This window comes from Cebus imitator, unplaced genomic scaffold, assembly GCF_001604975.1.
Source record: "Cebus imitator isolate Cc_AM_T3 unplaced genomic scaffold, Cebus_imitator-1.0 Scaffold33, whole genome shotgun sequence".
Taxonomy (NCBI): Eukaryota; Metazoa; Chordata; class Mammalia; order Primates; family Cebidae; genus Cebus; species Cebus imitator.
The window spans coordinates 4,186,238-4,200,683 of NW_016107348.1; the positions used below are offsets into that span (position 1 = coordinate 4,186,238).

A 14,446-nucleotide genomic window follows, 5' to 3' on the forward strand; every position below is an offset into this window, starting at 1 on the left:
AATTTTTCTGTCCTTTCTTTATACTATTGGCTACATGGAACTTTCTAGGAAATCCAAAGATCTAGAGCTTACATATAGGTCATAAGGGAAGAAATGTGTATGTGCACATATGTTAATTCATATTTAGTATATATATTTTAAAGTTAGCAGATTAAACCAGTGTTTATGTTTTGTTTTAAATGAGCTCTCGGCTGGGCACTGTGGCCCAATGCCTGTAATCCCAGCACTTTGGGAGGCCGAGGCAGGCGGATCACCTGAAGTCAAGAGCTTGAGACCAGCCTGGCCAAGATGATGAAACCCCTTCTCTACTAAAAATACAAAAATTAGCTGGGCGTGGTGGCAGGCACTTGTAATTCCAGCTACTCTGGAGGCTGAGGCAGAAGAATCACTCAAACCCAGGAGGCAGAGGTTGCAGAGAGCTGAGATTGCACCATTGCACTGCACCCTGGGCAACAAGAGCGAAACTCTACACCGACCAACCAGCAAACAAAAAACAAATAAATGAGCTCTCATCATTATGTACTCTCAGGACAAGGGAAGAAAAACAGTGTTAAGCTTTGTGAACAAAATAGCAAATGTAAACACAAGTGATAATTTACAAGCATATCAAGTATCATGATGATGTGCCATGAAACCCACGTGGATGCACACAAAGCTGCCACATCTCAATTTTAAGCAAATATATATATATATATGAAAAAAATACTAAGAACCCCAAGAACTGAATGATTCATTTAAAAAATGAATCTGACAAACAGCTAATCCTTCAATGAGCTGGCCTAACAGGGAATTAGTGCCTCACCTTCTGAATCATATCTGATAATTAGCTAATGGCAATCACCATCCACACCTAACCCAATACATGTTGTGTGATATAACTGAAGGTGAAATAATAATGAAGAACTAATAATGACAGCAGGATTGAACAGTTAACAAATTATTCACTTTTGCTTGTTTGCATTGCCAAAGAAAATTGCGAGTTTAACAAGTTCTGTTTCAGTTAAGATCTTTTCATGCTAAAAAGTTGTTCAAGTTTTTAATTTTCACAAATACAATTTTTTTTCATAAAGTACTAATTTCATTAAGGAGCCAAAGTTAACCAACACTGGACTATGCAAATTCGTCAAGATCTGAGATTTAATTTTTTTAAAACGAAGAAAATGGAGACATAATTTACAAAATTACTAATTATTCTTTCCTTTATCATCCTTGGGTGTGGCTATACATACTTTAATATTACACATGTGGCATGAGCTGAACTAGGCTGGAAACCGCTTGTTCTAAGTACATTTTTACAACTGTTGTCTCCTGTCAAGTAAGATTATGAAGAAAAAGTGATTAATGCTGCAAATCACAGAGAAGGTTCTAGACCAAGACACAAGAGTCTAGTAGCATTGTCTTATTTATTAACATAATTGAAACATTTTGCATAAAACTCTTGCCCATGACTATTCTAGCAACAAAATTTTACTCAAAATATTTCACTGTGAAATGGTATTGCAACTTGAATATCGTTTTTTATTAATGAATTGATTTCCATAAAGCAAATCTTACTCTTAAAATGGCAGATTATGTGTTCAAAAAGTGATTCAAAAAAAGCTTCCCCCTCCCCATGCCAACCCTCAAGACCATGTGGATCCAGCTGAATCCTCAGCCCCAGGACTAGACTAAGATGGCAGGAAAGAGCCGTTAACTCATTCCTAACCAGAACAGGCTAATAGGACACTCCAAACTCACGCTACAAAGAGACCACATGAAGAGGCGAGTGTACAGGGCAGCTATAAGAAGGTGAAGACTGGATGAATTTGGCAGAGCATATTCATCGCCATTACTACAGTGCTATTCCTAAGGTGTCCTAATTGTATGAGCTACAAAATCGGTCCCTGTTTCCATTCTTCCCATCTCACCTGTTGGCCCTCCTGCAGTAGGTAGCCTTGGGAGAGATCCTGAGCTTTTCATATTCTATCGTTTTTATTTTTGCATTACTGTTTGGATGAGTAAGATGTAATAACATGCTTCTCTCTCTTAGTCCCCTAAAAGTGTGTGTGTGTGTGTGTGTGTGTGTATGTGTGTGTGTGTGTGAGTTTGGGGAGAGTAGGTTTGGGCTGCTAAAGTACAAGTTGTTTCTCCCTGTAATTCTCTCCCTTTTGCTGTACTTCAGCTATTGAGTCTCACTTTCTACTTAATTTGAACAGCAAGTTCTTTAATTCTTTCTGAGAAGCTGGAGCTTGAAACTAGAGAACACTGTTGAAAGGCTGGCCAAGCTGAGACAGGAAGAACGGCGTCTCTAGAAGCTCTAGCTTTGGGTTTCAGGCACTTCAGTAAGAGACTTTTCCCCGCTGTTCCTATGTACATTCAAGGAAAATGAAAGCAAGAAGGCTCTAGAGGCTACCTGGGGTTGGGGGTGTGTGACTGAGGTACCCACTAGCAGCACAGCCCTCCCAGAGGACCATTCCTTAAGGACAGTCATTGACAAAAAGGGTTTTCCTCCTGCCTGTTCTTACATCAGCCACTTTCAGAAACATGGGAGGGACACTTTTTGCTGGTGGGCAGGAAACAAAGCTCCAGACCCCTCTGGACATGATTGTTCCAGTTCATGCCTTTCACACAACCTCTGAGCCATGCTAGTCTTGGATTGGGCTTTACAGGAAGGAGCAGGACCCCAGAGGCGAAGTCAGGGCCCAGAGGTTATCCTGTTGGCACGTGAGGCACCACTTCAGACTCTGAATCATCTTTCTGGTATTGGCTGTGGCTGGGTCACGGTCATAGCATCCTGTTCTGGATTCAGTTGTACTCTGACCTTTTCCCAGCAAATGAAGAGTAGGGTGGAGTGGGGAATGGACGATTCTACCCAAAAAAAGGATTCACTTTCTTTTTATATTAAATAGGAAACCTGTTTTTAGTGCAGCGCTTGTCATCCACAAAGATAAGATCTGCCCCACTTCATTCCTAGAAATCTACGTCTATGGCACCTGTTCTTTGTCTTGATTCATCTCACCTTCCCTCTCCACTCGCACATGCCTTCCGGCCGCACGCTAAGAGTGCAGAGTGTAGGCCAAATGCAGATTGACAAGAACTTAGTAACAGAGTGGACCAAAGAAATAAGCCTTCCTCAGGTCTGCTCATGTAGGTCCTCATAAATTCCATCCATAACTCCAGGTCCTTGAACAAGCCACGTTTCCCCGGGAAATTCAGGCTCCTGTTTTGCTTTGTTTCATTTCCTGGCTTACGACTGTTCTGCCTGGACAAAGACTCTTCCATCTTCCTTTCTCCAGCAATAGCATCATCCTGAGCAATCTCTGGGTCTTCCTTCACCTCCACAAAGCAATTCTTTCTTGGATTCACAGAATCAGTTTCTGGGATTTCCTTTAAGCTGTTGAGATCTCTTTATTTCTAACGGAAACCTAGCAGTGGCCTTCCTTACCGTCACACCCTCCCCTGGGACTGGCATTACTAGCTGTGTGTGGGGAGCACCTGGAACAGACATAATTTAAGGTAAAGATGCCAGGATAAGGCTTGGGAAGTGTAGAAATCACATGGGCACCTGGTCAGCAACATGAGGAAATGGAGAGTGTGTTATGACGGCCTAGGTGTCAGGGAAACAGTATCCTCTTGTCAGGCCCTATACCTGCTGGCTGACCTGGACCAGCCATTTAATCCCATGGGCCTCTGCTCCCTCACCCTTTAAAGGAAAGTGTCAGATCAACTGAACTCTCAAGTTTTTTTCAGTTTACTATTTCATGATCCCTAGTCAAACACTGAGACCCCAAAATAGGATTTTCCTTCCTTCCTCTGAAGATTATTTCAAAAAATCCAAGAGGAATAACAGACCCTTTGGATGCTGCTCTATCATGATCTTCTGTTAAATCAAGTTCCTTTTCCTGCAATTGAAGGATGTTGCAGATGTGAAATGTGTGGTAAAGATTATTGTCTTTGCTTTCAAGTCTTACCTGGCCCCTCCTGGCCATAGCTGGTACTCGATTTTGATAAGAGAATCCTAGCACTCAAGGACTATTGCTCAAAGGCCAGAAACCCAAGAGCCAGAGACTGGATGAGAGACACAAAGCTCAAGAGAGCAATTTCCTTATGGCCCTCAGGACATGCGTGAGAACCTAACAACCTGGCGAAACTGTCTGCGGGAGCAGAAAGGAAGGTAGAAAATTCGGGGAAAAAGGAGTGAAACAACTTAGTGGCTCCTGACCCCTCCCAGATCTCCCTTCTGGGAACCCACTCCTCTGTTAGATTTTCTCAGACAGTTCCTGCAGCTTCTGGGCTCTGCAGGGGCTAGAACCAACCACAGAAACAAGGCTAAGGCACTGCTTCTCAAGAAGGAGCTGACCCCAGGCACTGTCGGAGTTACCTCAGCTGGAGAGGGTGAAAATCATCAGTTATCATCAGGGCAACAAATTGCTTTCTCTTAGGTCATCCGGGACTTACAAGATGAAAGAGACTTTTCCCAGCCCAACAGATAATAAATAATTCCAATTAGCAAAGACCTCCAGGGCTGAGTGGACTCCTAATATTTTTATTAAAGACATGACTGTGTGATCTGGATCAGGTCCTGCCTATGTGATTCTTCTCAGATGCAGGAATGTGTCTAAGCATGGCCTCCAGCTGTCCCTTGGAAATCCCTGGCTGGCAGGGAACTTGCACTGTGCCATCAGCTACAGCTCACAAAGTAAACGAACAGATGCCACCAGGAAATGAGGATGGACTGGCTGTGTGTGATCAAAGCTCAGAGCATAGGGAAATGGTCCTTTGAAACTAAGGAAATAGATTCAAATTTTTCTGAGAAAACCCAGATTTGCCTCCCAGGTTTCAGAACCTGAAAATCTCAATCCTGATCAAAAGTTGCTGCTGCTGCTGCTACTGCTGTGTGTGTGTGTGTGCGTGTGCGTGTGTGTGTGTGTGTGTGTGTGTGCGGTGCTGGAGAAGTGGAGGTTGCTTGGCCTTCTCTACTGGGTGTGGCCCTGATGCACTCACTGAGTGCTGAGGCTGGCTACAGTGTCCTATCAGAGGGGAAGTAATACCACAGGAGCACATCAAGACTACAAACATAAAGAACCATGGACTGATCTCATCTGAGTTCTACAAGGAGTGAACAAAGAAAAATAAATAAAAGAAAGAAAAGAAAAATAGCCCTTTGTAGTAAAGGGCATGCTGGGAAGGCGAGAGCCAGAGCTGCCTCCCCAGAGCATGCTGGGAGGATGGGCACCAGAGCCGCCTCCCCAGAGCATGCTGGGAGACGGCCACCAGAGCCGCCTCCCCAGAGCATGCTGGGAGGATGGGCACCAGAGCCGCCTCCCCAGAGCATGCTGGGAGGATGGGCACCAGAGCCGCCTCCCTAGAGCATGCTGGGAGACGGACACCAGTACATCTCCAAGGACTGCACTTCCCCCGACTCCCACCCCATTTCCTCACCCACCCCCAACCCGGAGACTAGAGGAAAGTCTGTCCAAAGATGACTGTGGAATAGGGAATGCCATGGTTCTCTGCAGGTCCCCACACTATGGGGGGTTAAGTCAGCAAGTAGGGAAAACAGTCAAGACGAGGAGATGGAGAAACAGAGAGGCAGGAGAGAAACGGGGGGCTGACAGAAATGGAGGGGCCGCTGTGTTGGTGGAGGACGCCAAGGGGAACGTGGAGCCAAGCGCTGTGTAGCTGCTAGCCGGAGGCATTGATGTACAGCTGGCTTTTGAGGATGTAGTCGATGACCGGCTGGGACAGGTAATCCACAACATGGCCGTCCCCATGCTGCAGGGCCAGCCTGCACAAGAAGAGACGTCAATCAGATGTACATCCACACCCAAAGCAAGCCAGGAGAACTGGCCTGACCCCTGTCTCCCCAACCCCTCATTTCTAGCCTTTGCTCAGGTTTAGTAAATGGTTCTGTATTAGGAAAAGCCCTCTTGCCTCCACAACTCCTTCCCTGCTTTGGTGATGCCATTTGTCGTGGTTCTGCCACTTCCTAGGTGACAGGCCTTGGGCAAGTTATTTAAGGCCCTCTGTTCTTCAGCTTTTTTCCTGTAAAATGAGGGTAATATCTGGGCCACTCTCGTTATTCAAAGGATTAAATGAGTCATTATGCAAAGCACTTAGAAGAGCACCAGACACAGAGCGGGCATCTAATGCATTTACTATTCTTTTTTGTCAAATAAATTGTACTGTGTATGTTTAAGTCATGCAATCTGATGTTGTAAGATACATGTATATTATCATCGTATAATATAGTATATTATGTGTTATATACTTATATTTTTTATAATTTATATATTATACTATATTATTTATATAATAGTGTTATATTATTTGTATAACAGTATTACTATATTATTTATATAATATAGTTTAATATAGTGGAACAAATTCATATTAATATATCCATCGTCTCACTCAGATACCTATTTGTTCTTCTTGTGGTGAGAATAGATATAATCTACTAATTTTGCAAAAATGCTAAATACAATACACTATTATTAGCTATCATACTCATGTCACACATTAGCTCTTTCAACTTGTTTGTTCTACATTTTTGCTACTTTGTATCCTTTGACCTATATCTCCCCATTTTCTGCCCTCCACACTTGACCCTGGTAATCACTGTTTTGTTCTCTGTGTATTTAAGATTCCACATGTAAGTGACATCATGCAATATTTTTCTTTCTGAGTCTAGTTTATATCACTTGGCAGAATGTCTTCCAGGTCCAGCCAAGTTGTGGCAAATGGCAGGATCTCCTTTTTTAAGGCTGAATAATATTCCTGTGTGTGTGTGTCTGTGTGTCTGTGTGTACACTACATTTTCTTTATTCATCCCTTGATGGACATCTAGGTCGTTTCCATATCTTGGCTACTGTGAATAATGCTACAATGAACTTGGAAATGCAGATATCTTTACAAGGTAGTGATTTCATTTCCTTTGGGTATATACCCAGAAGAGGGATTGCTGGGTCATATGGCAGTTCCATTTTTAATCTCTTTTGGAACCTCTATACTGTTTTCTGTAATGGTTGTACCAATTTACATTCCCACTAACAGTGCACTAGGGTTCCCTTTCTCCACACTCTCATCAACATTTTTATCTCTTGTCCTTTTGATAATAGCTATTCTAATAGGTGTGAGGTAGAATCTCATAGCGGGTTTAAATTGTATTTCCCTGGTGATTAGTGATGTTTAGCATCTTTTCATGCACGTGTTAGCAATTTTTATGTCATCTCTGAAGAGATGTCTACTCAAGTCTCTGGTGTGTGTGTGTGTGGTTTTTTTTTGGTTTTTGTTTTGAAAGACAGAGTCTTACTCTGTTGCTGAAGCTCGAGTGCAGTGTGCAATCATGGCTCACTGCAGCCTAAAACTCCTAGGCTCAAGCAATCCTCCTGCCTCAGCCTCTCAAGCAGCTAAGACATCAGGTAGGTGCTACTATGCCTGGTTAATTTTTTTTTTTTGGCAAGGGGCAGAGGGGCGGTAGGGGTACAAACAGGGTCTCACTATGTCTGTAACTCCTGGCCTCAAGCAATCCTTCCACCCCAGCTTCCTAGTGTGCTGGGATTATAGGTATGAGCCATCACACCCTTCCCCTTTGCCCAGTTTTTAATTGAGTGATATGTTTTCTTGATATTGAGTTGTATAAGTTTTTTTTTTAATAAATCTTGGATATTAATCCCTATCTAATATATGATTTGAAAATATTTTTTCTCAATCCATAGGTTGCCTTTTCACTTTGTTGATTGTTTCCTTTGCTGTAGAGAAGCTTTTTAGTTTGAAGTCTCCCTCCCTCCCTCTCTCTATCTCTCTCTCTTTCTTTCCTCCTTCCCCTCCCCTCTCTTTCCTTCCCTTCCCTTCCTTTTGTAGCCTGTGCTTTTGGTGTGACATCCAAGAAATAATTGCCAAGATCGATGTCAAGGAGATTTTCCCCTGTGTTTTCTTCTGAGAGTTTTATTGTTTCAGGTCTTAAATTTAGGTCCTTTATTCATTTTGAGATGAGTTTTGTGACTGATGTCAGATATGGTCCAAGTTCATTCTTTTGCATGTAGAAATCCAGTTTTCCCAGTACCATTTATTGAAGAAACTATCCTCTCTTTATTGTGTCTTTTTGGTACCCTTGTCAAAAATCAGTTGACCATGTATGTTTGATTTATTTTTGGCCTGTTCTGTTCCACTGCTCTGTGTGTCTGTTTTTATGCCTATATCATATTATTTTGATTACTATAACTTTTAATATAATTTTAAATGAAGAAGTGTGATGCCTCCAACTTTTTTTCTCATAATTGCTTTGGCTATTCAGGGTCTTTTGCAGTTTTGAGCAAATTTTAGGGTTGATTTTTCTATTTCTGTGAAGTATGAATGCCCCCATTGGGATTTTGATAAATGGGGGATTTATTAAATCTTTATATTGCCTTAGGTAGTATGGACATTTTAGCAATATTAACTTTTCTGATCTATGAACATGAAATACTTTTCATTTATTTGTGTCATCTTCAATTTCTTTCATCCATGTTTTATACTCTTCAGTGTACAGATTTTTCACTTCCTTGGTTAAATTTATCCCTAGGGGTTTTTTTGGTTTATTAGTTTTTTTCAGACAGAGTCTCACTCTGTCACCCAGGCTAAAACGCAATGGTGGATCTTGGCTCACTGCAACCTCAGCCTCTGGGTTCAAGTGATTCTTTTGTCTCCGCCTCCAGAGTACTAGGATTACAGGCACATGCCACCATGCCCAGCTAAATTTTGTATTATTATTAGAGAAGAGGTTTCACCATGTTAGCCAGGTGATCTCAAACTCCTGACCTCAAGTGATCTGCTCACCTTGGCCTCCCAAAGTGCTAGGATTACAGGTGTGAGCCACCATGCCCAGCTGTCTAATTGCTGTTGATAGTACTTTCAGTACTATGTTGAATAGAAGTGGAGAGAGTGGGCATTCTTGCTGTATACCAGATCTTAGAGGAAAAGCTTTCATTTTCTCCCCATTGATTATAATGTTAGCTATGGGTTTTAAATTTTTTTTAATGGCCTTTATTGTGTTGAGGAACTTTCCTTCTATAGTTAAACTGCCAAGAATCTTTTATCAAGAAAGGATGTTAAACTTTGTCCAATGCTTTATCTGCATCAATTGATATGGTCATGTGGTTTTTATCTTTCAGTCTATTCATGTAATGTATCACATTGGCTGATTTTCACGTTAAACCAGCCTTGTATGCCAGGGATAAATCCCACTTGATCATGATGTATAAGCTTTGTGTTGTGTTGTTGAATTCAATTTGCTAATTGTTATTATTATTTTTGAGACGGAGTCTTCCTCTGTAGCCCAGGCTAGAGGAATGCAGTGGCACAATCTCAGCTCACTGTAGCCTCTGTCTCCCAGGTCCCAGTTCAAACAGTTCTTCTGCTTAAGCCTCTGGAGTAGCTGGAATTACAGGCACATACCACCATGCCTAGCTAATTTTTTGTATTTTTAGTAGAGACAGGGTTTAACCGTGTTGGCCAGGTGAAACCTGACCTCATAATCCGCCTACCTTGGCCTCCCAAAGTGCTGGGATTACAGGCATGAGCCACCATACCCGGACAATTTGCTAATATTTTATTGAGGACTTTTGCATCAATCCTCATCAGAAATAATGGCCTACAGTTTTCTTTTCTTTTGGTGCATTTTTCTTTCTTTTCTTTTCTTTTTTTTTTTTTTTTTTTTTTGATACAGAGTCTCACTCCGTTGCCCAGGCTGGAGTGCAGTGGTGTGATCTCGGCTCACTGCAACCTCCACCTCCTGGGTTCAAGTGATTCTCCTGCCTCAGCCTCTCAAGTAGCTGGGATTACAGGCACGTACCTCCATCCCCAGATAATTTTTGTATTCTTTGTAGAGATGGGATTTCACCATATTGTCCAGGCTTGTCTTGGACTCCTGACGTCAAGTAATCCACCCGCCTCGGCCTGCCAAAGTGCTAGGATTACAGGCATGAGCCACTCTGCCCGGCCTCTTGTGGTGTTTTTATCTGGCTTAGGTATCAAGGTATGTTGCCCTCATAGAATTTGCTAGGGGGGTATTCCTTCCAGCTGTATTTCTTTGAAGAGGTTAAGATTACAGCTCATGCCTATAATCCCAACACTTTGGGAGGCTGAGGGGGGAGTGGATCACTAGGTCAGGAGTTCAAGACTAGCCTGGCCAACATAGTGAAACCCTGTCTCTACTAAAAATACAAAAATCAGCTGGGCGTGGTGGCAGGTGCCAATAGTCTCAGCTACTTGGGAGGCTGAGGCAGGAGAATCACTTGAACCCAGGAGGCAGAGGTTGCAGTGAGCCGAGATCATGCCACTGCACTCCAGCCTGGGCGACACAGTAAGACTGTTTCAAAAAAAAAAAGTATTGTATTAATTATTCTTCAGAATTCAGCTCTGAAGTCATCTGGTCCTGAGCTTTTTCTTTGTTAGGAGTTTTTAAATTACTACTTTATTTGTTATTGGTCTGTTCAGGCTATTCCTGATTCAACCTTGGCAGATTATATTTTTAAAGGAATTTATGCATGTCCTCTAGGTTACCAAATCTGTTTGCATAATTGTCCATCATAATCCCTTATGATCCACCTTATTTGTGAGACATCTGTTATAATGTCTACACTTTCATTTCTGATTTTATATATTTGATTCTTTTTTTCAGTCTAGATAAAAGTTTGTCAATTTTATTTTTTTCAAAAAACCAACTCTTCATTTTATTAATTTTTTCTATTCTCTATTTAGTTTTTCTCTAATCTTTATTATTTCCTTCCTTTGGATTTAGTTTGTTCTTTTTCTAGTTCCTTGAGGTTTAATGCTAGGTAATTTATTTGGGGGTCTTTTTTTTTTTAACATGAGCATTTATTGTTAGAAGCTTCCCTCTTAGAACTATCCTTATTTAATCCTTTCAGGTTTCTCTTCATGCTGGTCTCAAAAGAATGAATCCTCTTCCAGGGATTCTTGGGATTCACTACATCTTTTCCTTCCTACAGAAGCCCATGGAGGAGAGGCACCAACAGTTATAAAGGACTCCAGTGACACATTTTGGCTTCTGCACAGTTTTTTTTCCAGCCTTGGTGTGGCTGCTTCCTGTTCTCTCCTAACACAATAGTCTAGGTGTCAGACCTAAATGAACTATTTGTAAAAATTCATATACTTCTCCACATACCTAGATTCTAAAAGGCGTCTGAGCTCTGCCTGTGAGATCTCCCTGGAGACCAGCTCACTGCCTTCAATGCATGCACTGTCCTCGAAACTACCTATGCAAAATTATGACTGAGATAGTGAAAGAAATCTAACTTAACTGACTCCATGTTGCTTCTAACCTCCAAGCTGTCCTTGTTCATTCCTGGGTGTAGGCTGAACTAACTTTGGGAGAAACTTAGTTTATAGTTTAAACAAAGACAGTAACAGCCCTTTCCCGAAGCAGACCTACTTCTTGGCTGGGGACTAGATTGTCTTTGTAGGACTGACACTGGCCATAAGATTAGCAATTATGGTTTAGGAGTCATGCAGCTGGAGGCTACAAGATTCTGACCCTCCCTAAACTGCTCCTGAGATCAGTGCTTGGGATATTTTGTAGACCCTGCACTTGATGGACCAGCTGGCACCACCCAAATCAATAAACTGGCTCATTTGAACTTGAAGTCCCCCACCCAGAAACTGACTCAGCGTAAGAAGACAGACAGCTGCGACTTCGTATGATTTCATCTCTGACCAATCAGCACTCCTGGCTCACTGGCTTCCCACGACCCACCAAGTTATCCTTAAAAACTCTGCTTCCTGAATGCTCGAGGAGACTGATATTCGTAATAATAAAACTCCAGACTCAGGCTCTGCGTGAATTACTCTTTCTCTATCGCAATTCCCCTGTCTTGAATTGGCTCTGTCTAGGCAGTGGGCAACGTGAACCCCTTGGGTGGTTACACACTGACCTTGCAAGCTAGGTCCCTAAGTGCCTCCTCACATAGTTAAGCTTTTTGAAAAAGTGTGTATACCTGTGGCTCGGAAGCACATTCCTTAGCCCATCCCCCACAAATTCGGATTCAGTGGGCCTGGGTGGGACACAGGAATTTGTACTGTTGTGTAACTCCGCATGGTGACTCTAATGTGCAGTCATGCTCGGAACCACATCCTGCAACTCTCCCCTTATTGTCCATTGCTCTTGCCCTCACCTCACAGTGGATGGATGCTACCCTTATGAGTGTCTCTGTAATTGCCTTTCAGGGAAGAAGACAATTACTTTTAAAGTCTTGGTCTCATTTGATTTCTATGAAAGATGTGACACAGATGGCAATGTTCTCCATCTTTGTACCCTCTCTCACCTTGGATTCTTGGCCACCACTGCTGGTGATTTCTAATTGCCTTTAACTTTCTATCAAATGCTAAAATGTTTGCGATATTCCCTATAGTCTTCTTGACACTTTCTGTGGGCTTGTCCACACCTAGAATTTTAAATGACACGTATACATTTGTGGCTTCTAGGTGTAAAATTCTGTATATTTCACCATTCCACTCAACATTTCCACTTTGGGTTTGTGGTAGAGACTGTTAACTGGCCCCTAATACCTATTATTTCCTTCTTTGGGTTAATTATAGAGCATCCTGAGTTTCATCTGGGCATGTGGCTGCTAAGCTACAAAGTCTGTTTCCCAGCTGTGCTCCACCCTCGAGCCAGTGGGATGCAAAGGGAAGTGGTATGCACAACTCTGGGTCACCTTAAAGACAAAGCTTCTTGCCATGGGCTTCACCTTGCCTTTTCCCGCTGGCTGAGAAGGACCACTGTTGTAGCAGCTCTGCACCCAGAGATGGAAGCTTCATATGGATAAGGCCACAGATTTCATCTTTGACTTCAGTAAGAGGGAACTAAATATCTAACTTACTTAAAACTCTGAATATTGGAATCTTTTTGTTTTGGCAGCTTATCCTATACCCTTATCAAACATTATTCCATAAGCACCTCCAACTAAAGAGTCCACAACTGAAAACACCCTCTTCTCTCCTTAAAGCAGCTAAGACTAGCTAACAGACTGTCTCCCCTTTTAAAAGTAAATGGCTGAGGCCGGCACAGTGGCTCACACCTGTAATCCCAGCACTTTGGGAGACCAAGGTGGGCAGATCACTTGAGGTCAGAAGTTCAAGACCAGCCTGGCCAACATGGTGAAACCCCATCTCTACTAATAATACAAAAATTAGCTAGGGGTGGTGGTATGTGCCTGTAATCCCTGCTATGGGGGGGGGGGGTGTTGATGCAGGAGAATTGCTTGAACCCAGGAGATGGAGGTTGCAGTGAGCCAAGATTGTGCCACTGTACTCCAGCCTGGGCAACAAGAATGAGACTCTGTCTCAAAATAAATAAATAAATAAAAATAAGTGGCTGGGAATAAATGAGGTCTAAACATGAAGCTGAACACCAGGGCAGCAGATGTCTGCCTGAATCTCTGGGTCATCTTTGATGGAGGAAAGTTATGTGGAGACTTGTAAGCTAGGTTGACTAAAGTCTCTCTGGCCATTGGTCAAACATACCTGCTCTTGGTTGAGCTGACGACAGACATGGGATGGTTGATGTCATCCTTCACCACCATGATGTTGTTCTGAGGACAGAGCAGAGACAGTCAGCTGCCAGACCCTCCCACTAAACTCCTTTTGCTCTCTCACTCCTCCAGCTGCCAGGACTCTCAGAGAAGGGCCACATCACAGAGGTGCACTAGCAGGACGGAGGACTCACTTTGTATTTGCGGAGTATTGAGGAGTGATTCATGATTCGGTCTGTGTCGGCCGCATCCCGGGGCACCACCACAATCCCAAAGTCGCCAACAATCACCTCCATCTGAAGAAACAGAGAGAGGGCCCTTTGGTACCATAATCCCAAACTCCTACAAACCAATGACTTAGCGTGGCAGAATCCTCTCCCGTTCTTCCACACGGAGCCCCAGGCTTCGGTCCTAGACCGGCCTTTTTCTCCGCCCCATCAGCCAGCTCCTTCAAGGAACACCCTTAACAGTGTCAACAGAATAAGTGAAAACATTGCCTGGCACACAGAAGTCGCTTAATAAATCCACTAGATGTCAGGAATAAATGAATTCTTACATGTCTGGGCAAGATCTCTCCAATTCCTGAGGCTCCCATTGAGTGCACAATGCTGCAGAATCCTATGAATGACGTTACATCCTTACCTGGTAAACACCCTCTGGAGTGAAAGAGACCCCTCTGTTCAGCAAGCATATTTGAGCCCTCAGATGGATGTCAAGAGAGGGACGTCATGAGAGGGACCAAACACTTTTCTGTCTCACCCTCATAAAAACTGCTGGGGGACTCAAGGGCAGCCAAGAGCAACAAGGGCTTGGAATGCATCCCTGGGCACCCAAGCTGTGGTAGGGAGATGATGATGATGATTAGGGTCACTTCAGAGATCAGCCTTTGATGGAAGCTTTCATTTCTCCATATGAGAAATGAAACTTTTTTTTTT

At 42.8% G+C, this 14,446-nt stretch overlaps 1 protein-coding gene across 1 annotated transcript in view; it reads right to left on the reverse strand.

Moving 5' to 3' along the window:
* Positions 1 to 1,384: 1,384 nt before the first annotated feature.
* Positions 1,385 to 14,446, reverse strand: part of NMNAT2 (nicotinamide nucleotide adenylyltransferase 2) — a 173,482-nt gene continuing 160,420 nt past the window's right edge. The window contains exons 9-11 of the mRNA XM_017524509.2: positions 13,706 to 13,807; positions 13,504 to 13,571; positions 1,385 to 5,767 (exon numbers count right to left, since the gene is read on the reverse strand). Of these exons, the coding sequence (XP_017379998.1) occupies positions 5,665 to 5,767; positions 13,504 to 13,571; positions 13,706 to 13,807 (273 nt within the window). The 3' untranslated portion in view covers positions 1,385 to 5,664. The remainder of the gene's footprint in view (positions 5,768 to 13,503; positions 13,572 to 13,705; positions 13,808 to 14,446) is intronic.